Consider the following 24,662-nt stretch of genomic DNA (forward strand, 5'->3'; position numbering starts at 1 on the left):
GACAATATCTTGAGGCACTAATTAAGTACCAATCCAAGAAGGAAGATTGACATCTGCTGAATCACAATCATGGATTCTTACAGCACTTTTCCACTGAGGTGTCTTATCCAAGATCACAGCCCTAACTGATATGGGGATAACTCTTAGCCCTAGTTTCCATATTCTTATTATTTATTGCATTATAACTAAGGGTGCACAAAAAAAAAAAAAAGGATCAAGGAATCCCTTTATCCAAAACAAAAATATTAATTTGAAAGTAAAGGCTATGTGTGATCCTATTCTTATGTCTCTTCCTCCACATTCTCTAATCAGCAGTTATCGGAGTGCAAAGGGATCACATGACAAAACGTACTGCCATAGGATCAGTACTCTTACAGAAACGTTAAGAGGACTTCCTTGTTACATTTAAAAATCACGACGTGTATGTATAGTTTTAAAAAAGAAAAGTTTGGCCTCCACCTAATCTTTGGGTTTATTTTGCTTTCGTAGCTACCATCAACAGTCTTGCATACTAATCCTTGAAATGAATTTGGATTCTCCCGACAAAACACAAGAGGTTATTCACTCATAGAATTCCAAACACCAAGAGCTAAATATGAAGACATAATACAAAAAAGTAGTCCTCTTTAAAAAGAGAAATCCATCATACAATACCTGTCAAAATAGTTCGTCGTTTACACTGTTCTTCCACTCCTCCTTGTCTTTTACCAGATTGAGTAAAAGGCATTTCAAACATAAAACGACGAATATTGTGCGTTCTTTCAAACTCTGTTTTTCTCTCTTGCAATTCCTTTTCTTCAAAATATGGGACTACATGTGTAACTTGTATGTATGCATATTTTGAGTCCAAATCCTTGGGATTCACCTTTAAAAAAATAGAAAAATATTTAAATTGCAACTATTTAAAGTTGATTTTTTAATTTGAAATTGCATAGGTTTTGGAAAGTAAATTTGGCTCTAGTTCTGCAGGTAAATCCAGATGTGAAACCCCTCAGCTCCACTGATTTCAAAACTGAAGTTATTTCATTAACTTAAAAGTTACAGGTTAACTTTTATTAACTTTTATTAACTTAAAAGTTACAGGCAGCTATAGTATAACATTAGTATATTTGTCTAGTGACACAATTTTCTATATTTTTAGAGTACAGGACTGCAGATAAAAGACACATACCCAGAGCAGTGTCAACATAGCAAATTATATTAAATTCCATTAAGACGCTACATTAATAGAAGATTAAGTTTGCACAATTTGTTAGTCTCTAAGGTGCCACAACTACTCCTCGTTCTTTTTGCACAATTGAGCACTCAAAAGTGAGGAAACAAATACTGGTGCTTTGTCTCTCTACAGCTGGTTCAAGGATAACCTGGAAGTCAAAAATTATTATTGTTATATAGTTACTAGTTAAAAATATTCTTTATAGCATACCATCTCAGAGAAAAATATTATCAAAAGCAAAAAAACAAGTCAAAAGATCACACAGAAAAATTAAACTTAAAACAAAACACCTCAGAAATGTCACCAGAACATGACAAATCAACTCAGTAAACCACTAGAAGTATTAATGCTACAAACATTCAAACAAAGTCATTGGGTGAAATCCTGAAACTGAAAAGAATGGGAGTTTTGTTTGTTTGTTTAACACTTTAATGGGGTCAGGATTTCACTTTGTGATTAAGGCACTGGGTTGGGAATTGGGAGACATGGGTTTAAATTATTGCCTCTGCCTGTATGACTCTGAATATATAATTTTATCTATTTGTGCCTCAACTTGCTATCTATAAAGTGGCGATAATTATACTTCCACACCTCACAGGGGAATTGTTATGATAAACTCATTCATGTCTGTGAGGCACTTCAATACTATGATGATAGGGACCATAAACCCCAGATACTTCTGACTGTCAATTTTTGTATAGTATTGTTGCTCTTTTTCCTGAAAAGAGGAGGCATGTGCAGGGAGATAATATTAAAGAAAATATGTACCTAACTCCTATACAGTGCTTTTTATCTACACAACTCAATAGTACTTTCCTCTTTTGTCATGTGCTATATTTCAATTTTAGATATGGAAAATGAGGCACAGAAAAGTGAAGAGACCTGTCCAAGGTCACCTAATAGGCCAATGGCAGAACTGGGACTAGAACTCAAGTTTCCTAAGGTCCCAGTCCAGTGCCCTACCCCTCTCAGACACACGGTTGTATTCTTTCTTGAAGAAAAGTCTGCAGTGTTTTCAGACCCCTTCCCTGGAACCTATGGGTAACCGTTTGCTTACTGAGTATGAGACAAAGACAGACACTTCCCTGAAAACTTTGACTAGACTGAATGATGGAGGCAAAACCTGAGAATAGTCCATAGCTATGAATAGGATAGAGTACAACCTATTTTCCTCAAACACACCAATTTTAACTAGTTGTAAGAGAAATCCTCATTAGGTTTAAAACATTTATATCTAAGCACATTGGAACGGTTGCGAAGAACTGAGGGTACAGCATAGGTCTGTGAAGTTTGGTCCTAGCTTGAGTTTTTATTCCCAGTAAGGTTCCAGTGTGAGTGGGGACAGCTTCTCCCTCACCGCTGCCTTGTTAGGCTGACAAGTGTTGAATGAATCTTGTGACCTTCTTACCAGACAGACAGAGAAGCAGGAGAGGCAAGAAGTGGTGATTTAGGAGGGAACTGCTGCTGGCTCTGGAGTTTGGTGGTGGGTGAAAATTAGCTGCTGGTCAAGAGTTCTGGACTAGATGTTGAGGGGAATGAGTTGGGACCTAGAATGGCCTCTTATGCACGAGGTGCCCTTTTCAATTGGAAGGTTGCTGTAGCTCTGTTCTGCCTGATCTTCTGTGCTGTGTGCACCATCTTGGGAACCCTCAACCATGAGAGAGAATATCTCCTATTGAGTGACAACGCAGGCAAAGGGCTAATTTGAGAGGCCAATCATATGGGAGAGATTTGTGGGCAAATTATCTATTTTTATCCCCCAAAATACTCAGCTAGGCTTACCAAAGGGAGTTCTAGCTCTAATGTACACTAGACTTTGGACACAGAGATTTCTATCTAGGTACTACTATTGCCCCATCTGTGTCTGAGAACCTGAAAACCCATCTGTGCCACATAGTGTCTGAGAACCTGTGAAAGCGTTTCACAAAAGGGTGGTCTGTATCTCTCACTGCAACGGTATCAATTTGGACTCTACCCCAAGCTGCAGAAGTGGGAAAAACCCTCTGTGAGCATAACTGAGCATGCATAGGAAGGAGAAGGATCTATGGTACACTGTGTGGGCAGCAAGTAGTCAAATGACCTAAAGCTAAGAAGCCAGATTTAAAAGTTACTCAATTTTGTCTTAACAGAAAAGCCTTACATTGCTATGTGACACAAAAGCCAGGAAATTCAAAATTAAGGCATACTTTACGAGAGCCATCATGCCCCTTACCCTCTCCAGCCAACACTTTATTCAGATAGGCAGCATGTGTACACACATAATGAGGATAGGATAGTGATGATTCAAACTCAGACTCTTGATTTTGTAGAGATTCATGAAATGAAATTATGAGATTTTGGGATAAACTTGTTTTAAATAACATATCCTGCTTTACAAATAAACGTAGTCTTACTCTGCCAGAATCCTGGATCATTCTGACGTTTTCTGATCCGAATTTGTCAGAGTAGAGCTTATGTAGTCTCTGGGAAATCTCTGAAAGTGGTGTGAGTTTAGGCTCTTTATAAATATACTCCTTTCCATCTTCATCCTCGAAGAATCCCTGTAAGAAACAAACAATAATTAGAATCCTTAAAGAACAACAGCCAATTGTTACAACATACAGAGTGGTTTATGCTTTTCAAGGCAAACTTAAATGTTCAATGCACGGTTCAAGCAAAAGTAAAAATATCTATCAAAATAAATCCAAGTTAAAAAGGTCCCCTATGAGAAAAAAAGTGAATTATCTACTATAGAATGAGTGCACAGATAATGAAAGCACACAAAATTACAAACTTATGAAAGGATTGTTGTAATTATTTGATGTGCTAACATTAAAAGTTTTGAGATCAAAACTGATTTTTCATATTCTTCCAAAATGAATTGTTTTCATCCCTGTTTCACTTGCCAAAAGATCTATTTCCTTGCCAAAAGGGACTATTTGACTCTCCATTGAATGCTTCAGTAAGAATTTACAAAAAAAGATTGAAAAACAGTTTTACAGCGGTTTTACATACTGGATTGTATAGTACAATGAAATAAAACCACACCTACTCTCTCATTTAAAAATCTTTACATTATATTGAACATAAATATTTGTGTTTGCGCACTAGTTAAACTATCTGTTTTTAAATCTTGGCTGAATCAAATATAGAAGTGCATGGAAGGTGAAACAGGTGACTGCTTTAAGGCAAAAAGCCAAGTTTGAGTTAATGTTTTAAATCAGAATATAAATATTTCTGTCATAAGATGGAACGGACAAAAAGTGAAAGAAACAGAACATACCATGTATAAACACAGGCTACACTGAAAAAAATACCCACATCAAACTAAGCTGAAATGCAGTAATTTTTACTGCATTGCTTGCTTTGTAAGCAGCTACTGTAATTACCTCCACATCTCTTTCACTGTCTGTAAACTGGTATTGCTATAAAGTTATAAAAGACAACAACAGAATAAATTGAAGGTTATACTGCTCAAGGTAGTTTACAATCTCCCCCATTCCCTAAACAGCCTGCCAGCTATCCAAATGAAATCAGTTAACTAAAAATTGGGTTACACATACACAAAAATGTACACAATATTTGGCTACTGTGGCATATTTTACTTATACAAAGACAGTGTAGATATATTACAGGATGTAAAGCTGTCAAATGCACACAGTCAGCCAGAACTTTTGATTTTGTTTTTTGAAGCATGCAGTGCTGATGTATTGGAAATCGGTGATTTGTTTCTGTAAATGGCACTGAATGTTATTTTTGGAATTACAACAGCTAGAATGCATACAGATCTGAAAAGCAAACTTGCAAACCACACTGCAGCACCGAAAATGGTGCTCAAAAAATTGCTAAGAATTATTATTATGGAGAACTTACCGCTGCCTTAAGATAGTAACAAAAAGAAAGAAAAAGAAAAAGCAGAAAGTTTACTGAGGAAGATAAGGAGGAATTACATGGGATATGACAAATGTATTAAACCAGACAATCATTACTACCAGAACAAATCTATCATGCTTTTTATTTTGCAGTATCAATATAGAAATCAAAGGAAGACTGTGAATCAGGGTATGTTGCAAAATCTTTAATAGTTTTTTGACTGTATTTTATCGTTTGAAAAGTGATATTAAATAATGCTTACCTGTCCAAAGAATGCAACTCTGAAATAAGTGCCAAGTAGTCTCTTCCCTGTATGCATAACTTCTGTTACTTTGCTGTATGCCCGATGAAGTGTGTCATATAGATGTGCTAGTCTCTAAAAAACACCACAGAATTTTGGAATGGCAGTGCTTAGAAGCAACGCTTTCTATTTATTTTAAACATAAAGCACTGTGTTAAGGAGAAAAAGCTCTTTTAGTCACTAACGTCAACATTCTAAGAGAAAATGTATTAACAATAACAAACACCACTACCACCACTTAGAACCTATAGCAGCGGAGTTAAAACACTAAGGGCTTGGCTACACTTACATTTTATAGGTTTCAGAGTAGCAGCCGTGTTAGTCTGTATTCGCAAAAAGAAAAGGAGTACTTGTGGCACCTTAGAGACTAACCAATTTATTTGAGCATGAGCTTTCGTGAGCTACAGCTCACTTCATCGGATGCATACCGTGGAAACTACAGAAGACATTATATACATAGAGACCATGAAACAATACCTCCTCCCACCCCAATCTCCTGCTTGTAATAGCTTATCTAAAGTGATCATCAAGTTGGGCCATTTCCAGCACAAATCCACATTTTCTCCCCCCCCCCCCAACTCACTCTCCTGCTGGTGATAGCCCATCCAAAGTGACCACTCTCTTTAAAATGTGTATGATAATCAAGCTGGGCCATTTCCAGCACAAATCCACGTTTTCTCACCCCCCCCCCCCCCCAACTCACTCTCCTGCTGGTGATAGCCCATCCAAAGTGACCACTCTCTTTAAAATGTGTATGATAATCAAGCTGGGCCATTTCCAGCACAAATCCAGGTTTTCTCACCCCCCCACCCCCCTCCAAAAACCACACACACAAACTCACTCTCCTGCTAGTAATAGCTCATCCAAAGCAACCACTCTCCCTACAATGTGCATGATAATCAAGGTGGGCCACTTCCAGCACAAATACAGGTTTTCTCACCCCCCCACCCCCATACACACACACAAACTCACTCTCCTGCTGGCAATAGCTCATCCAAACTGACCACTCTCCTTACAATGTGCATGATAATCAAGGTGGGCCATTTCCAGCATAAATCCAAGTTTAACCAGAATGTCGGGGGGGGGTGGGGAAGGAGAAAAAAACAAGGGGAAATAGGCTACCTTGCATAATGACTTAGCCACTCCCAGTCTCTATTTAAGCCTAAATTAATAGTATCCAATTTGCAAATGAATTCCAATTCAGCAGTTTCTCGCTGGAGTCTGGATTTGAAGTTTTTTTGTTGTAAGATAGCGACCTTCATGTCTGTGATGGTCTCTGCATATATAATGTCTTCTGTAGTTTCCACAGTATGCATCCGATGAAGTGAGCTGTAGCTCACGAAAGCTCATGCTCAAATAAATTGGTTAGTCTCTAAGGTGCCACAAGTCCTCCTTTTCTTTTTACATTTTATAGCGCTCTAACTTGCTGGCTCAGGGATGTGAAAAATCACCCCCCTGAACACAGCAAGTCAGAGAGCTTTAAAGCGCTAGTGTAAACAGGCTCTGAGTGCTAGGAGCCGCACTCCCAGCACTCAGAGCTAATCCCCTCGTGGAGGTGGAATACCAGGAGCGCTGGGAGACCTCTGTCCCAGCGCTCGCGCACAACCACACTCGCACTTCAAAGCGCTGCTATAGGAGTGCTCACGCGACAGCGCTTTAAAGTTTCCAGTGTAGCCATGCCCTAAGGGCTAGACTGTAATGTTCCTTCTAGTCCTCACTAAAAGACAATGCAGAGAAGGAATCCTTCTCTGCTACCCTCTGGTGAAGAGGAGTGAGTGAGTGAGTGAGAGTGTGAGAGAGAATCAACTACTACCATTGTAGTAGCAGATTACTAACCTCCATATGCTGGCTCAGTTGTTTTGGCTGGCACATTGGGGGATGACATAGCCAATACTTAATATAAAAATGGCCATACTGGATCAGACCAATGATCCATTTAGCCCAGTATCCTGTCCTCCAACAGTGGACAGTGCCAGATGCTTCAAAGGGAATGAACAGAACCAGGAAATTATCACCCTGTCATCATCACCCCCGTCATTCAGTCCCAGCTTCTGGCTTAGGGACACCCAGGGTATGTCTACACTGCATTAAAAACCCATGACTAGCAAATGCTAGTGGACTCGGGCTAAGGGGCTGTTTAATTTCGGTGTAGATGTCTGGGCTCTGGAATCCTCCCCTTGCTCAGGGACCCACAGTCAGGGCTTCAGCCCAAGCCTGAATGTCTTCACTACAATAACCCCTTTGCCCACACCCCTTAGCCTGAGTCAGGTAGCATGGATCAGTCACAGGTTTTTAACTGCAGTGTAGATATACCCCCAGAGCATGGGGTTGTGTCCATGACCATCTTGGCTAATAGTCATTGATTGACCTATCGTCCATGAAGTTACCTAATTCTTTTTTGAACTCAGTTTATACTTTTGGCCTTCACAACATCCCCTGGCAAGAGTTTCACAGCTTGACTGTGCGTTGTGTAAAGAAGTACATCCTTATTTTAGTTTTAAACTTGTTGTCTATTAATTTCATTGGGTAACCCTGACTCATGTGTTATGTGAAAGGGTAAATAAAATTTCCCTATTAACTTTCTCCCCACCATTCATGATTTTATAGACCTCTATCATATGCTCCCTTAGTCATCTCTTTTCTAAGATGAACAAGCATTTTTAATCTCTCCTCAGATGGAAGCTGTTCTGTACTCCTGATAGTTTTTGTTGCCTTTCTCTCAACCTTTTCCAATTCTAATATACCTTTTTTGAGATGGGACAACCTGCACTGCACACAGCTCCAAATCATTTATGAATATGTTGAACAGCACCGGTTCCAGTACAGATCCTGAAGGGACTCTACCATTTACCCTCTCTCCATTATGAACACCACCATTTATTCCTACACTGTTTCCTATCTTTTAACCAGATTCTGATCCATGAGATGACCTTCCCTCTTATTCGATGACTGTTTAATTTGCTTAAGAGTTTTTGGTGTGGGACCTTGTCAAAGGCTTTCTGAAAGTTCAAGTACACGATATCCACTGGATCACCCTTGAACATATGTTTACTGACACCATGTTGACTCTTCCCCAGCATATCATGTTTCTCTGTATGTCTGATAATTTTATCCTTTACTATAGTTTCAACCAATTTGCCTGGTACTGAAGTTAGGCTTACTGGCCCATAGTTGCCAGGAATGTCACTGGAGCCTCTTTTTTAAAATATCACCCATTCCCCTACCCACCTGCTGACAAGAGAAGGTAGGGAAGGAACGAAGGAGGCTGTTCAGACACATAACTCCCCCCTACATCTCTGTGTTAGTGTATAACTGTGGCCATGATCAGGCCCAAACTGACTAGCCAATGATCGTGCATCCAGTGACTACAGTTCATCCCTCAGTATTATCCATATTGCATTTTCAATACTATTTAATATTACAGTAATGTAATATCAAATGACTACTGAATAAAGTTTATGAAAAACAATCCTGAAAGTAATAATACTAAATCCTAAGAGGCATTAAGCACCTGGAACTTCAATTGACTTAAATGGTAGTTAAAGATGCTCAGAACTTCTTTGGAGTTGGAATTGTATTTGCCACTGGTTTTCAGTTGGATTAAAAAAAATTCTGAAAATAACTTCATTACATTAACTCTTTATTATTATATGCAGGATTATGTATCACCTGCATGTAAGATTGTTTTATGAAAAGCTATCTGTTTTTGCGTACTGATTTTTAATTGGATGCACAGTATAAATTCCAATGATGAAAGGCAAATACAAAACCATTTAGTTCTTCAAGGTGTACATGAAGCAGGACCTGTGCAAGTGAAATACCAAACTTTTTTGGTTATAAATTAAACATGCCACTTTAAATTTGAACAAATATTTCAAATAAAATTGTTCTGATACTGTATTGTTCAGAGATATTTGATACATCATACTGATATAGATTCAAAAGGCTAGACTGTTTTCACAGACAAATTTTAAAACAGAAGCCTATCAAATACCTCAAAATCCCTCCGTTTTTCATAAATGGGAATTATAAGTTTGTAGATGTCAGCAATCAGTTCATATCGTTCAGCCTTCCAGAGTCCATCTGCACATTGCTCTAACAATTCCATTAGCACATCCTAAAGTTACAAAAAAGTAAAATTTAGTTGTTTTGCACTGTTTTGTTGTGTCTACATTAAAAGAAAACACAAGGAAAATGGCAGTTTGCTGAAAAACAGATTCCCAAAACAAAAATATGTAAAGGCATTGTGTTTTAAGGCAGAGTATTGGTTTAGAAAAATCCAACACAGTAACAAAAACACACACACAGTTTTGGATGTGAACATACATACTTTGCATTTACTTTATATAACATATTGTTTTTGAGAATATCATGAACTTCAAAGACAACTCAACGTGAGTACACCTAACAAAGGAACGTGCTTGCCTTATAAGGCTTTTGTTCTGGGAATGTTTATATGCAGTCAAGCAAATAAGTTTTATAATCACTTTTCAGAAGCCTTATTATAAAACAAACTTTCTGTTTCTGAGGTGCTTTTTTATGTTCGGTTTGTGAAAACCATTACTAATAAAAAGCCAACTGGATACAACACTTAAATTTTATCGTTTATATTTAGTTTCTACAAGAACTACCCAATTAATTACATTTTCAGTACAATTACCTGCATTACACTAATAGGTATTCATAAATGTGTACTTATTAATGTACATTCTGTGAACTTGAATCTGATATACCATGTCTGAGATGAAGAGGTAAATGACAAGAGCAGGAAAGTTTAAGAAACTGAGAAATATGAGGAAGCAGAAATATGTTGGGCATAACATTCCTGGCTTTCTTTCTTTCTTTTTTTTTTTTAAATTATCTTTCTTGTTGCAAGAAGATTAGTTAAGGCAAATAGTTTATGCACTTAATTATGGTACCATTTTGTACAAGGTAAGTTTTTCTGTTCTATGTACCACTATAACTCTTAATAGTCCAGCACAACATAGAATAGATATTTCATTCAAAAAAACCCACTATGGATTACTTGTCATTAGAGTGTTCATTTTCCATATATTTTTAATGGAATGTTATTACATTAAAAATCATAAGTAAACTTGAACTACAGTAACTCCTCACTTAACATTGTAGTTATGCTCCTGAAAAATGCGACTAAGTGAAACGATGCAAAGCGAATCCAATTTCCCCATAAGAATTAATGTAAATAAGGAGGGTTAGGTTCCAAGGAAATTTTTTTTTTGCCAGACAAAAGGCATTATATACATTTTAAACTATTTTAAACAAGCAATTTAATACAGGCATATGTTTTAAACAGAGGAGGTGCCCCTGCCTTACCCCACACAGGCACAGTCCATTGGCACTGGAGGACAATGAGGCAGGCAAGGAGGCTGAAGGTGCTGTAGTCTAGGACAAGCACGTTGTGCAGCAGTGGCAGCTTCTCCTACTCTGCAAGCACCAGGGGCGGGCTGGGGGGGGGGAGCTCAACCCTCAGCCCGCCCACTTCCCCCCTTCCCCCATGCCCGCATCCTTGACCCGCCTCTTCTCCCCGCCCTTTACTTTGCATGCTGCGTCCTCGCTCGTCCCCGCTCCCTCCCCTGCCGCCTGAATGTGGCAAAACAGCTGACTGCCCCGGGCAAGAGGGAGGCGCGCTGAGTCCTTGCTCCTCCCCCCTCCCTCCTGCCCGGGGCAATCAGCTGGCTTGCCACGTTCAGGAGTCAGGGGAAGCCTACGCACCAAGTCCTCGCTCTTCCCCCCTCCCTCCTTCCTCCAAAACGCCGCAAGCCAGCTGATTGCAGTGGGCAGAAGGCGGGGGAAGGAGCTGATCCGTGGGGTCTGCCAGCGGGCTGGAGGCACTGTGGGGGTTGGAGGGGGGGCACGTAGGAAGGCTGCCAGCTGTGGAGAAAGCAGGCAGCCAAACAACGTAAGAGTGGAGCATTGCACAACTTTAAACGAGTATGTTCCCTAATTGATCAGCAATGTAACAACGAAACAACATTAACCGGGATGACTTTAAGTGAGGAGTCACTGTATCAAACGAATTCTATCAACTGGAGAACTACACGTACATTTGCAATAATACAGTGAAGAGAAATTGGACAGAGTGTGGAGAAAAGCTAGAATGATAAAGGGTTTGCAGGAAATGGACTCTGAGGCTAGATTAAGGAAATGTATTGTGTGAAAAATATAGGCTGTAGTGATTTATGACGCGGGTATAAAAGTTAATTCAGGACTTCTACAATGACAAAAGGGAAATTGTTCCTATAAATTTGCAATGACTGTATTAGAATTCCAAAGAGAAATAAGAAAAAAATCAGTTTAAATATTACAATAATGAACCAAGTTTATTTCAGGATTGGAGGAATAGGATCGGGTCCTACTGAAAGGTGAACTGTCAGGCTGGAGGGAGGTTACCAGTGGAGTTCCTCAAGGATCGGTTGGGACCAATCTTATTTAATCTTTTTATTACTGACCTCGGCACAAAAAGTGGGAGTGTGCTAATAAAGTCTGCGGATCATACAAAGCTGGGAGGTATTGCCAATTTAGAGAAGGACAGGGATATCCTACAGGAGGATCTGGATGACCTTGTAAACTGGAGTAATAGTAATAGGATGAAATTTAATAGTGAGAAATGTAAGGTCATGCATTTAGGGATTAATAACAAGAATTTTAGTTATAAGCTAGGGATGCATCAATTAGAAGTAACAGAGGAGGAAAAGGACCTTGGGGTATTGGTTGATCATAGGATGACTATGAGCTGCCAATGTGATATGTGAAAAAAGCTAATGCGGTCTTGGGATGCATCAGGACAGGTATTTCCAGTAGGGATAAGGAGGTTTTAGTACAGTTATACAAGGCACTGGTGAGACCTCACCTTGAATACTGTGTGCAGTTCTGGTCTCCCATGTTTAAGAAGGATGAATTCAAACTGGAACAGGTACAGAGAAGGGCTATTAGGGATGGTCCGAGGAATGGAAAACTTGTCTTATGAAAGGAGACTCAGGGAGCTTGGCTTGTTTAGCCTAACTAAAAGAAGGTTGAGGGGAGATATGATTGCTCTCTATAAATAATCAGAGGGATAAATGCCGGAAGAGAGAGGAATTATTTAAGCTCAGTACCAATGTGGACACAAGAACAAATGGATATAAACTGGCCACCAGGAAATTTAGACTAGAAATTAGACGAAGGTTTCTAACCATCAGAGGAGTGAAGTTTTGGAATAGGCACTGCTTCCCTTGGAAGGCTATCTGGCTTTAAGATTAAACTCAATAAGTTTATGGAGGAGATGGTATGATGGGATAATATGGTTTTGGTAATTAAATATTCATGGTAAATAGGCCCAATGGCCTGTGATGGGATATTAGATGGGGTGGGATCTGAGTTACCCAGGAAAAAATTTTCTGTAGTATCTGGCTGATGAATCTTGCACACATGCTCAGAGTTTAGCTGATCGCCATATTTGGGGTCGGGAAGGAATTTTCCTCCAGGGCAGATTGGAAGAGGCCCTGGAGGTTTTTTGCCTTCCTCTGTAGCATGGGGCACGGGTCATTTGCTGGAGGATTCTCTGCTCCTTGAAGTCTCTAAACTACGATTTGAGGACTTCAGATATAGCACAGATATAGGTGAGGTTTTTTTGCAGGAGTGGTGGGTGAAATTCTGTGGCCTGCATCGTGCAGGAGGTCAGACTAGATGATCATAATGGTCCCTTCTGACCTAAATATCTATGAATAAGTAAAATATTTTATGTGGCCATATTAGAAATTACATTTGTTTCATATGAATTAACAGAGTTACAGACACCAGCAGATTTAACCAAGTATACAAAATTGTTACATAAGTAAAATGTTAACATAATATTAGCCTTGTATACAAGCTTTATTTGTTAGCACAAAATTATGGCCAAAGTATTTTATTTCAGTAAGTGGTATTTACATGAACTATTTTTCATTCTAAGCAGTTTCAATAGTTGCGGTAAGATTTGGCAATCATTTAAAATTTTTCTTTCATTTGCTTTGTTTGGGTCACCATTTAATGTTTAGAAATACTGTGTCTATAGTTTGCATGCATTTCAATACATTAAAGAGAAACTAGTTTCATAATATGGTAACTTTTTTGACTATATATTCTTTCTCTCATCCTGTTTTGCTTTTCCATTCCATTGGTCATCTGTAGACTACTAGACTAGTGGACTATAAAATTTAAAAAGGGAGAGACGAAATTTTAAAATGGTGAATGTATTCGCCTCTCCTCACCCAGTTCTGATGTATTTGTTATTCCAAATTAGGCTATATATATGTATATATATATATATCTTTTTTTAAAGAAATTATATATAGAATGCATTGTTGGGCCTGACACAGGTCACTGTAGGGCATAAAATCATCTTTGCTCTCTTCTTCTCTCTAGCTGTGCCTTCTGTGCTCTGCCTTGTTGGAGGAAGAACACAGAATTACCTAAGGCATTTAACAGGGGCATGATCAGGACCATAATCTTTAATTTTCTATCTGTAGACATCAGGATACGTGATTGTGCAAGAGCTGATTTACAACTTTAGCACTTTAACTGTGTTGCTAGATGTAGCGTACTCTTTCTTCTACCGTGTACTGAGGTATGTAATGCCATATTCATGAAGTTCAAGTGCTGCATTTTTTGTGGACAGCATGGTGGGGCTGCAGTGTTTATTCCTCTTATAATGTGGCTTAAAGTACACTGTACAATGGTAACCACACTTTTTTATCTTCCACTTATTTTTATATGACTTGACACTATGAACTTGTATATTGCTATTTAACTACTTTAATTCTAGGAAATCAGAAGTACTTATCCCTTCAGTCACATGATGGAATAACAGACATTCATTATTATTGATGAGTTCATTACTTGTGATCTAGCTGTGCTTTTGGTGATGGGGAAGGGGACACTGTTTTTAGATGCTCTAGAGGTGAAACAGAAACATTTGATTATTTCCCCTCCTTAAAATGAAATTGTAGGTTACACCGTTCAAGATATTTGTAAAGGCTTATCACCTGACTACTGCTACATTTATGCTAGACTGGTCTAATTTTTCCTCAATTAAGTATGTTAAGATGCTCCTCCCCATCTCTCCTTTACATGTACACTTAGGTACTTTATAACCCCCTCAGTTCTATCATTTTGTGATAATCTTGTGAACTATAGACCTTGTTAAAGGTTTATTTATTTATGTCCGAGAGATGAAACGGGCAAAACCACATTCAAATATGACTGATAAAGAATAGCCTTATGCCATAAGTTCAGTTATCTCTCAATGTTGCTTGTTTCCATGCTTCTTGTTTGTGCTTCCGAGATAAAAGAAAGTATTAGAGTTCATATTAATACATACATTAAAATCACTAAACCATAGAATTTACTGTTATCCTCAAATTCTAACTTCATTTTTACAATCATATTTGTTGGATTTCTATTGCTTGTCAGATGCTCAAAACTAAACAAGCATCGCTACTATACAGTATGTTATATTTACCTGTGAAAAATATAACTATCAGAGACTGCTTACAGTACAAGAGCACTGATTTTTTTAAACATGCCACCACAAAGTCACACTAGGCAAAGAAACTCTGGTCTTAACCTGTAATTTTTCTTCTCTGAAACAGTACGTTAATCTTGGACATATGGGTGGATCTGCTCTCCAACAGGGAACTTGAAGGCAGTACTGATGACTTCCAGCAGGAGGCACTAAAACTCACCCACCAACTGCTCCTCAAAACAATTTACTTGACTAATTACAGGTGAGACCCTACCAATTTCACAGCTGTGAAAAACGTGTCACGGACTGTGAAATAAGCCCTTCCTTGTGAACTCTGATCTCCCCCTTGCTGCTGGACTGGGGAGTGACAGGACTTGTCCTTCCCTTGCATGGCAGCTCTAGGGGGTGGGGATGGGAGATCAGACCCACCTCTGAGTGCCTCCCGCTTCTGCAGGAAGCTACAGTGCTGGGCAGCAGCCCTGAAGGTTTCTGCAGCTGGAGGAGGCTTATTGATGTGGGTCCGAACTCCCCCTGCTGCCAGAAAAGGGACCCCCACGGTTACAAAACCGTTAAATTTCAGATGTAAACATCTGAAAAGGTGAAACTGACCAATTTAAAAATCCTCTGGCTGTGAAATTGATCAATATGGACTGTGAATTTGGTTGGGATAAGTAACACCATAAGGAGCTGGTTAAAAACAACCAATTCCTTTTGATAATACAAACCTCTCAGTGCTTTCATTTAACTGCATTATTTTCTTCTCAGAACCTTACTATTTCAGAGAATGGAAATTTTGGTACATGCTCATTTTCTTTCTGTGAAGATCTCCACTAGTTCTTCACGTCTGTGTTGTCTCTGTCTGTCATAAATATAAAGGGAAGGGTAAACCCCTTAAAATCCCTCCTGGCCAGGGGAAAGCTCCTCTCACCTGTAAAGGGTTAAGAAGCTAAAGGTAACCTCGCTGGCACCTGACCAAAATGACCAATGAGGAGACAAGATACTTTCAAAAGCTGGGAGGAGGGAGAGAAACAAAGGGTCTGGGTCTGTCTGTAGTCGTCTTGGCCGGGGACAGAACAGGAATGGAGTCTTAGAACTTTTAGTAAGTAATCTAGCTAGGTATGTGTTAGATTATGATTTCTTTAAATGGCTGAGAAAAGAATTGTGCTGAATAGAATAACTATTTCTGTCTGTGTATCTTTTTTGTAACTTAAGGTTTTGCCTAGAGGGGTTCTCTATGTTTTTGAATCTAATTACCCTGTAAGATATCTACCATCCTGATTTTACAGGGGGGATTTCTTTATTTCTATCTACTTCTATTTTTTATTAAAAGTCTTCTTGTAAAACACTGAATGCTTTTTCATTGTTCTCAGATCCAAGGGTTTGGGTCTGTGGTCACCTATGCAAATTGGTGAGGCTTTTTATCCAACATTTCCCAGGAAAGGGGGGGTGCAAGTGTTGGGAGGATTGTTCATTGTTCTTAAGATCCAAGGGTCTGGGTCTGTAGTCACCTAGGCAAATTGGTGAGGCTTTTTACCAAACCTTGTCCAGGAAGTGGGGTGCAAGGTTTTGGGAAGTATTTTGGGGGGAAGGACGCGTCCAAACAGCTCTTCCCCAGTAACCAGTATTAGTTTGGTGGTGGTAGCGGCCAGTCCAAGGATAACGGGGGTAATATTTTGTACCTTGGGGAAGTTTTGACCTAAGCTGGTAAAGATAAGCTTAGGAGGTTTTTCATGCAGGTCCCCACATCTGTACCCTAGAGTTCAGAGTGGGGGAGGAACCGTGACACTGTCTACAGTGGATCCAGAGGCAGCTGAAAATGTTGCTTAGAAAGTACCAAACTCATTCCTGCTGCCATCTGAATGAGTACTTCCAAAATGATATAATAAACTTCTTTAGATGAATTTCAGCATAAACCTTCCTTCTTTAAATCTTCAACTATGACTTCAATTCCTCCCTGTCTACATAAGGTTTCCAATATGCACTAAGATCAAAACAAACGTACTTTTATTTTTTTTTCATTTTGGGAAGGACTAGCAGAGATGTTAATCACAGAAAGGAAATTTTCAACAGATATCAAATTTTTCCATTCTATTTTGATAACACCTTCACTTGTCCATTGAGACTAGGAAGTTAGTGTTCAGATTCTTAAAGAGGGGAAAAAAGGCAAGAAGAGAGAGAGAGAAAATCCCCCTCTCTAATAATACTTCCTGTGTAGATGCTGTAGAGATATCTTAGTTGAAGATTATAATTTAGAGATGCTGTCATAAATATAAAGGGAAGGGTAAACCCCTTAAAATCCCTCCTGGCCAGAGGAAAAATCCTCTCACCTGTAAAGGGTTAAGAAGCTAAAGGTAACCTCGCTGGCACCTGACCAAAATGACCAATGAGGAGACAAGATACTTTCAAAAGCTGGGAGGAGGGAGAGAAACAAAGGGTCTGTGTGTCTGTCGGTATGCTGCTTTTGCCGGGGATAGAACAGGAATGGAGTCTTAAAACTTTTAGTAAGTAATCTAGCTAGGTATGTGTTAGATTATGATTTCTTTAAATGGCTGAGAAAAGAACTGTGCTGAATAGAATGACTATTTCTGTCTGTGTGTCTTTTTTGTAACTTAAGGTTTTGCCTAGAGGGATTCTCTATGTTTTGAATCTAATTACCCTGTAAGGTATCTACCATCCTGATTTTACAGAGGTGATTCCTTTACTTCTATTTCTATTAAAAGTCTTCTTGTAAGAAAACTGAATGCTTTTTCATTGTTCTCTAATTCAAGGGTTTGGGTCTGTGGTCACCTATGCAAATTGGTGAGGATTTTTACCAAACCTTTCCCAGGAAGTGGGGTGCAAGGGTTGGGAGGATTTTGGGGGGAAAGACATGTCCAAACTACGTTTCCCAGTAAACCCAGTTAGAGTTTGGTGGTGGCAGTGGATATTCCAAGGACAAAGGATAAAATTAATTTGTACCTTGGGGAAGTTTTAACCTAAGCTGGTAAAAGTAAGCTTAGGAGGTTTTCATGCAGGTCCCCACATCTGTACCCTAGAGTTCAGAGTGGGGGAGGAACCTTGACAGATGCTCCCTCAAAAGGGACAATATTATGAACATAGGAATTTGGAGATTTTCCCTGGAGGCGGGGGTTGGGAACACTGTGCAGCAGTTCACCAGAGATGTTCTCCAGTTTGTTTTATTGAAGTTTTATTCCTCTCTCATTCACTGGTTTGTTATTTAATGAACCCCAAGATCGTTACAGATGCTTGCGCAAAAGAATGAAAAATCTAACTTTCAGTGTTTTACAAAGATAAACAGCAATATGTACCTTGCTGCTTTGTAGTTTTTTTTCCCTGAAGAGAAGTTCTCTCTGCCCAAGATGCACCTAGAGATCTGCTATGTGCTCTGGAATGGAATGTTGGCTAGAGAATTAACATTTGTTTCCCCTGAGGCAGCACTGTACCGATATCCATCCAGAGAATATTTAGATTGACCTGGTATCTCCAGAGGTGAAATGAAAACATTTTGAATTTCTTGTAGAAAAGTTTGTTTTAAATGGATATTCCTGGTTGTGCTAAAGTGTTTGCACCTTATGCTTAGAATGCAGACAGAGGGAAGGCAGGATAATTTCCTGTGATGAGAAACACAAATTTATCTTTGTAAGGAATGACAAAGGGGCTTATATAATACAATCTCATTATTATAAATTGTGCAGTAGAGTTCTTGCATTTAGAGATACGCACGCTCTGAAATCCTCCCTGGTGAGTCCGACGACAGAGACTCCAAGTGCGGAGACCACGGCGGTGCCGAGTGGGATGGTGCAAGGGAACAGTGCCGCAGGGATGGTGAGTGGTGCTTTATCATCACAGGCTTGCCTCTGGATGGTGCCATGCCTTGAGGTGCCGGAAGTCTGTCCTGCCTGGCGGGGGACTGCTGTGCCATGATGGCAATCGGGTCCCTGGTCACCTCAAATGTATCCGGGGTGGAAGGGAGCTCCAACTCCTTCATCTGACACTCTCTAGCAGGAGAGTGCAACTGTTCTGAATTCGAAAGACCCCTCTGCAGGCCCACAGTCAATGGTGTCGTTTCCTGCAAGAGAGGTGCTGAGTGCCCCTGCACGGGACCCACACCGCTAGCGCTGTCAGTCTCGGCTGCTCTCACCGTGGGCAAGTGCTGTCTATCAGTCTTCTTGTGCTGCTTATGTGGCACCAGTGAATGCGAGTGGTGCCATGTTACCACCATGGGTTTTGGCACTGGGGAGTGACAGTGCCGAGGGACTCTATGCATATTGTCCTTCGGTGCTGTAGCTTCTCTAACGGAGACCGGAGTGCTCCACACAAAGGTGTCGGTGCCAAGTCCTGCTGGCCTGGGGCCAGCTCGGGACAGAGGGCTGCCTCCATGAGGAGCTGCTTGAGCCTGAAGTCCCTTTCCTTTTTCGTTCTCGGGCAGAACCCTTGGCAGATCTTTCAGCCATCCGTTTGATGTGCCTCCGCCAGACACTTTAGGCAGGCGTCATGGGGCTTGCCCCGTGGCATGGGCTTGTGGAAGGTTCCACATGGTTTAAAGCCTTGGGATTGAGGCATGGCTGCGAACCCCAAGAGGGGAAGGAACTGGGGTGGGGGGAACCCCCAACTCCAACTACTAACTACTGTAACAAACACTAACTATTTAACTATTTACAGGCTGACAAAACAGAGATATTAAGGGAAACACTTGCCGAAGCAAGAGAGACACTCAGCTCCAATGACCATCACTGGCAGTAAGAAGGAACTCAAGAGGCGGCAGGTCAGAAGGAACATATACACACCGCCATAAAGGTGAGTTGGCTCCAGAGGGTTCCACAGCTGACCGGACGGACACCACTGGGGAAAAACCTTCTGACGACTGTACACGTGGTGCACACACATCTATGTGGAATCGACATGAGCAAGCACTGGAAGAAGCACAGATACTTCCTTGAGTGGGATCTCTTAGCTCTGTGCCACCTGTTTAAACAGTTCTTGGAACTGCTTAAAATCATCATCAGCAGTGGGAGGTGGGGGCATTTTGGCTTCATCTCGTGACGATGAGGAATTATGTGCTTTTGATGTTGTGTCCTGCTCTGTGCCCTCCCTCCCTCTTGTCCTGTTTCATGTTGGACTTCAGAAGTATCTGGTATGGAGAATGGTGGTGGTTATCTTATCCTACTTCTATGTGGGGTGGGAGGTTGGTTATAAGGTGCCCTGTAGGCTGCCCCTGAGTCCCAGTGTGACCATTGCATGGGGAAGGGCATGGGTGGGCATATCCATGGCTGTCCATACCAAGGCTGCATATCTTGTCCATATTGGACCATTGATCGCACAGGTCCCAAAGATGATCTGGTTTCAATTGGTGAAGAGTGGTGTGAGAGGACGACACCCTCTTTGTGCTCATCGTCCTTGTTGCTAGAGAATGGTGGGGCGTTGGGTGAGGCTGATTGTTCAGGTGCTGTATGCTCCAGGGGGCCATCGGTGCCGAGGAGTGGAGAGACTGGTATGGAGAACACCAGGATGTGTCTATGGTTTAGTAAATAGTGTGGTGCTGGCGGTTTTGTGCCATTGCTAACAGTGCCAGTGCTTTTGATGGTACTGTGGGTGGTGCTGAGGCTTTGTAACTTGACTTGGTTGGTGCTGGTGGTGCCATCTTTGCCCTCTCTGCTGGTGCCGATGAAACTGTCGGCGTGGGTAGTGGTTGCATAGCCACCTGTGACAGCTTTGGTGCTGTTTCTTTCACTGGTGGTGTTGGTGCTGCAGAAGAGATGGTAGGTTTAGACGTGCTTCTAGACTCCTTGTCTTTACTATAGGACTCGACAGAGGTCCCTGTGCCTTGAAGGTGCATACCCCTGGAGCGGTTGGCACCGAAGACAGAAACCTGGCAGGAAACAGTTTCTTTTTTGTTGGCTCTCTCTGTCGTGAGGTTGTAGCTCTTTTCCTCAAGCTTTTTGAGGAATGAGCCTTGTCTTTCGCTGAGGTTGAGAAACCCAGGGATCGCCCTGTAGAAAGGGTCTGTTGTCCGGGGTCTGAGGCCAGGCAGAGAGATTTCTCCATAAGTATGGACTTCAGGTGTAGGTCTTGATTCCACCTGGTTTTGGTCTTCAAGTTGCTACAGTGAGTGCACTTTTGGGGAATATGCAACTCACCAAGGCAGCGGATGCAGAGGGAATGTCCGTCTGAGATGGGCATAGTGTTTCAGCACAAGCCACATCTTTTGAAACCTGGAGAACCAGGCATAGTTGAGTGCGGTTTTAAATAATATTTTTTTTTGTAAATAACTAAGACTAATACTAACTATATACTGAAACAAACTATTTCTAACTATGTTTTCTAGATCTGACCCTGGCTGACGGGACCCCACTATGGAGCTCCACTTTTGGGTGAGCACGGTTGAGGTTGGGGCACGGGCGCTCTAGATGAGGCGCCAATGGCACCACAAGACAGCCACTGTGCATGCATAATCCAGATGGACACTAATGCTGAAATTCTCTGCTCTACGTTGCAGGTATGCACCCACTCCTGAAGTGGAGCACCCCGAGGGACATCACTCGGAGAAGAATATATATATATTGAGAGAGAGAGAGAGACAGACTCAGACCTGAAGGATATAAGAGAGTAGTAGAAGGCAGGTACATCAGCCTCAGAAGGAGCAGGTCCCTGTTCCCTGGATAGCCAAACAAAGGCTACTCCAGGCCAATCAAGACATCTGATGCCAATTAACCAGTTAAGGTTGTTAGGCTAATGCCAGCACCTGACCCCAATTAACTGGCAAAGGGTCAGTTAAGGCCATTAGGCTAATGGAGACAGCTGGAACCAATCAAGGTCTCACTCATACTGCCCAAAAGCTCTCCTTTCCAGTTCCCTTGAGAGTGCCTAGGTGAAAGGAGCCGGAGGAGAGGAAGCACTGCTGTATCCTGAGGTAAGGGTGAAGCTAGGAAAAGGGGACCATGGTGAAGTGGCCCAGGGAATCAAAGCAGCTTCAGTGGTGAAGGGAAATCAGCCAACAGCTGCTACCATTAGGGTCCTTGGGCTGGAACCCAGAGTAGAGGGTGGGCCTGGGTTCTCCCCCCGTCCCCCCCCCGTGCACCCATGCTCTACAGAAATCCCCTTGAGAGGGGAAGCAGGCCTCGGTCCAGTCAGGAGGCCGAACTGTGCCTACTGAGCGCTATGGAGTGACAAAGACTGTGGGATATTTCCCGTTCCCATTTCTGGCCTGTGATGAAAGTAACTCAATAGGCTGTGACTCTTGCCGCTACACTGTGAAAAGAAGATCACACTGGGGCCTTAGTGAGTTTCTGAGGCCACTGAATCTGCCCGGAAGTGTGGGACCCACCAATACACACACACACACACATATAAAAATAATAATTCTCCGTGGGTATTCCTTCCATGTATTGGAGTGTGAATTGCTCACAGTGACTAACATGATATCCTTCTGATTCTCCAGGGAGATTTGGTGGTACATTTCATTTTCCCTGCACTGCACATTGACCATATTACACTGTAGATCTGTTAAAAAAGTCTACACAATTGACTTATTTTAAAAAAAAAACAGATTTGATTTTTTTTTGGAAAATTTCCATAAGTAGGCCTGTAATGGGGGAAAAAGCCCAAGCAGTTTCCGATTGTTACAATTAAACATCTAGGACATTATAAATGGTGGTCAGTTTTGAAATATTCCTTGAACACATACTAGTCATTTTCTCTTACACTAATGGTTCTCAACCTTTTTGGGCTGAGGACCCATTTGTAAATCTTAATGGCCTGTCGCAAACCAGTAAATAACTTTAGTGCAAAAAAGTTTGGCTTACTAAATATTTCTTAACCACGATACCTAATAAACACATTAACATAATAAGTACTATATAAGTACATCATGTGTACAATAGTGGCAGATCCTGTGGCTCCTGTTCCATGGGGCTGGCTGGACTCGTTCCCTGCTCTGGGTGTTGCAACCTCTGGGCCATTCAGGTTTTAGGAGCGGCCTTGTCAAATCTGGGTAAGCAGCAATGCGATCTGGCACCTGGGGTCACAGTGCTACTCACAAAAGTTTGGCCCAGCCATCCCCCTGTCATCATGCCGGAGGGGTGACTAGGCCAATCCTGAGCAGTGCTGTGATCCTGTGTACCAGGTCACAATGACTGGATTGGGGTGCTGAGCCCAGCCAGCCCTGCAGGACTGGAGTTGCAGGAGCTGCTGCTGTGGGGTGAGCGTGGGGAGGCAAATAAGCCCTTGTGGAATGTGCCGGGGCTGGAAGGTTGGCCAACTTGTAGCAGGTGCAGGAGGTGATCCACAATGAGATCCTCTGCGATGAAACCGGAAGACCTTTTATATGGTTTACCACCGCCACAAACAGCTGGTTCAATTTTTGGAACAACTTTGTGTGCTCTATGTAAAAGGTGAGCGCCCGTCGAACGTCCAGTGAGTCGAGTCTTTGCTCCCGGCTGCTCGCATGAGGTTTAGGGTAAAAACAGGCAGGAAAATATTCTGGTTGGAGTGAAACTGGGACACAACCTTCGGAAGGAAAGCAGGGTGAAGTCTAAACTGTACCTTGTCGTTAAAGAAAACCATGTAGGGAGGGTGTCATAGTTCCTTCCCCACTCTGAACTCTAGAGTACAGATGTGGGGACCCGCATGAAAGACCCTCTAAGTTTATTCTTACCAGTTTAGGTTAAAAGCTGCCACCACTAAAGTGTTACACAAAGAACAGGGGAAGTGCCCACTTGGAAAGGTCTCCCCCCAAAAATATCCCCCCAAGCACTACACCCCCTTTCCTGGGGAAGGCTGGATAAAAATCCTCACCAATTTGCATAGGTGAACACAGATCCAAACTGTTGGATCTTAAGAACAATGAAAAAAACAATCAGGTTCATAAAAGAAGAATTTTAATAGAAGTAAAAAGAATCACCTCTGTAAAATCAGGATGGTAAATACCTTACAGGGTAATCAGATTCAAAACAGAGAATCCCTCTAGGCAAAACCTTAAGTTACAAAAAGACACAAAAACAGGAATATACATTCCATTCAGCACAACTTAGTTTATCCGCCATTTAAACAAAACAGAATCTAATGCATATCTAACTAGATTGCTTACTAACTCTTTACAGGAGTTCTGACCTGCATTCCTGCTCTGGTCCCGGCAAAAGCATCACACAGACAGAGATGCCTTAGTTTCCGCCCCCCCGCAGATTTGAAAGTAACTTGTCTCCTCATTGGTCATTTTGGTCAGGTGTCAGCGAGGTTATCCTAGCTTCTTAACCCTTTACAGATGAAAGGGTTTTGTCTCTGGCCAGGAGGGATTTTATAGTTCTGTATACAGAAAGGTGATTACCCCTCCCTTTGTATTTATGACAGAGGGTCAGAGGTGAGGACCTTAAGTTCTGAAACACTCCTTGCCGAAGTAATGGAGACTAGAAAGGCAACCTTCCATGAGGCCCCATCAGTTTGGAGAGAAACAGGTTGAGATCCCACGCAGGGATCGGCTGCCGAACCTGTGGATACAGATGCTCCAGACGTCTGAAGAAGTGGCCAACCCTGCGGTTGGCGAAAACGGAGTGCCCGATCACTCCTGGGTGCAATGCAGAGATATCTGCCAAGTGCACCTCGATGAAAGAAGCTGCCAGACCTTGCTGCTTAAGGTGTAACAGGTACTCCAAGATGAAAGGAATAGAGGCCTGCAATGACGGAGTATGGCCCTGGGAGCACCAGACTGCAAACCTTTTCCACTTGGCCAGATAGTGGACCAAGTTGAGGGCTTCCTACCAAGCAGGACCTACCTAACCGACTGCGAGCACATGAGC

At 41.5% G+C, this 24,662-nt stretch overlaps 1 protein-coding gene across 22 annotated transcripts in view; it reads right to left on the reverse strand.

Annotated features, from left to right (window-relative positions):
- DOCK9 (dedicator of cytokinesis 9) overlaps positions 1-24,662 on the reverse strand; it is a 336,209-nt gene that overhangs the window by 14,404 nt on the left and 297,143 nt on the right. For 16 of the 22 annotated variants that reach the window (XR_012159418.1, XM_073348476.1, XM_073348458.1 and 13 more), the window contains 5 exons: positions 9,364-9,486; positions 5,331-5,444; positions 4,585-4,620; positions 3,610-3,756; positions 655-865 (listed from right to left, as the gene is read on the reverse strand). Coding sequence is in view for 21 of the 22 variants with exons in the window: in XM_073348476.1 (XP_073204577.1) it covers positions 655-865; positions 3,610-3,756; positions 4,585-4,620; positions 5,331-5,444; positions 9,364-9,486 (631 nt within the window). In the remaining variant the exon portion in view is untranslated. The remainder of the gene's footprint in view (positions 1-654; positions 866-3,609; positions 3,757-4,584; positions 4,621-5,330; positions 5,445-9,363; positions 9,487-24,662) is intronic. The other 6 variants (XM_073348510.1, XM_073348434.1, XM_073348350.1 and 3 more) reach the window with 1 other exon arrangement.

Source organism: Lepidochelys kempii, chromosome 1, assembly GCF_965140265.1.
Source record: "Lepidochelys kempii isolate rLepKem1 chromosome 1, rLepKem1.hap2, whole genome shotgun sequence".
NCBI lineage: Eukaryota > Metazoa > Chordata > Testudines > Cheloniidae > Lepidochelys > Lepidochelys kempii.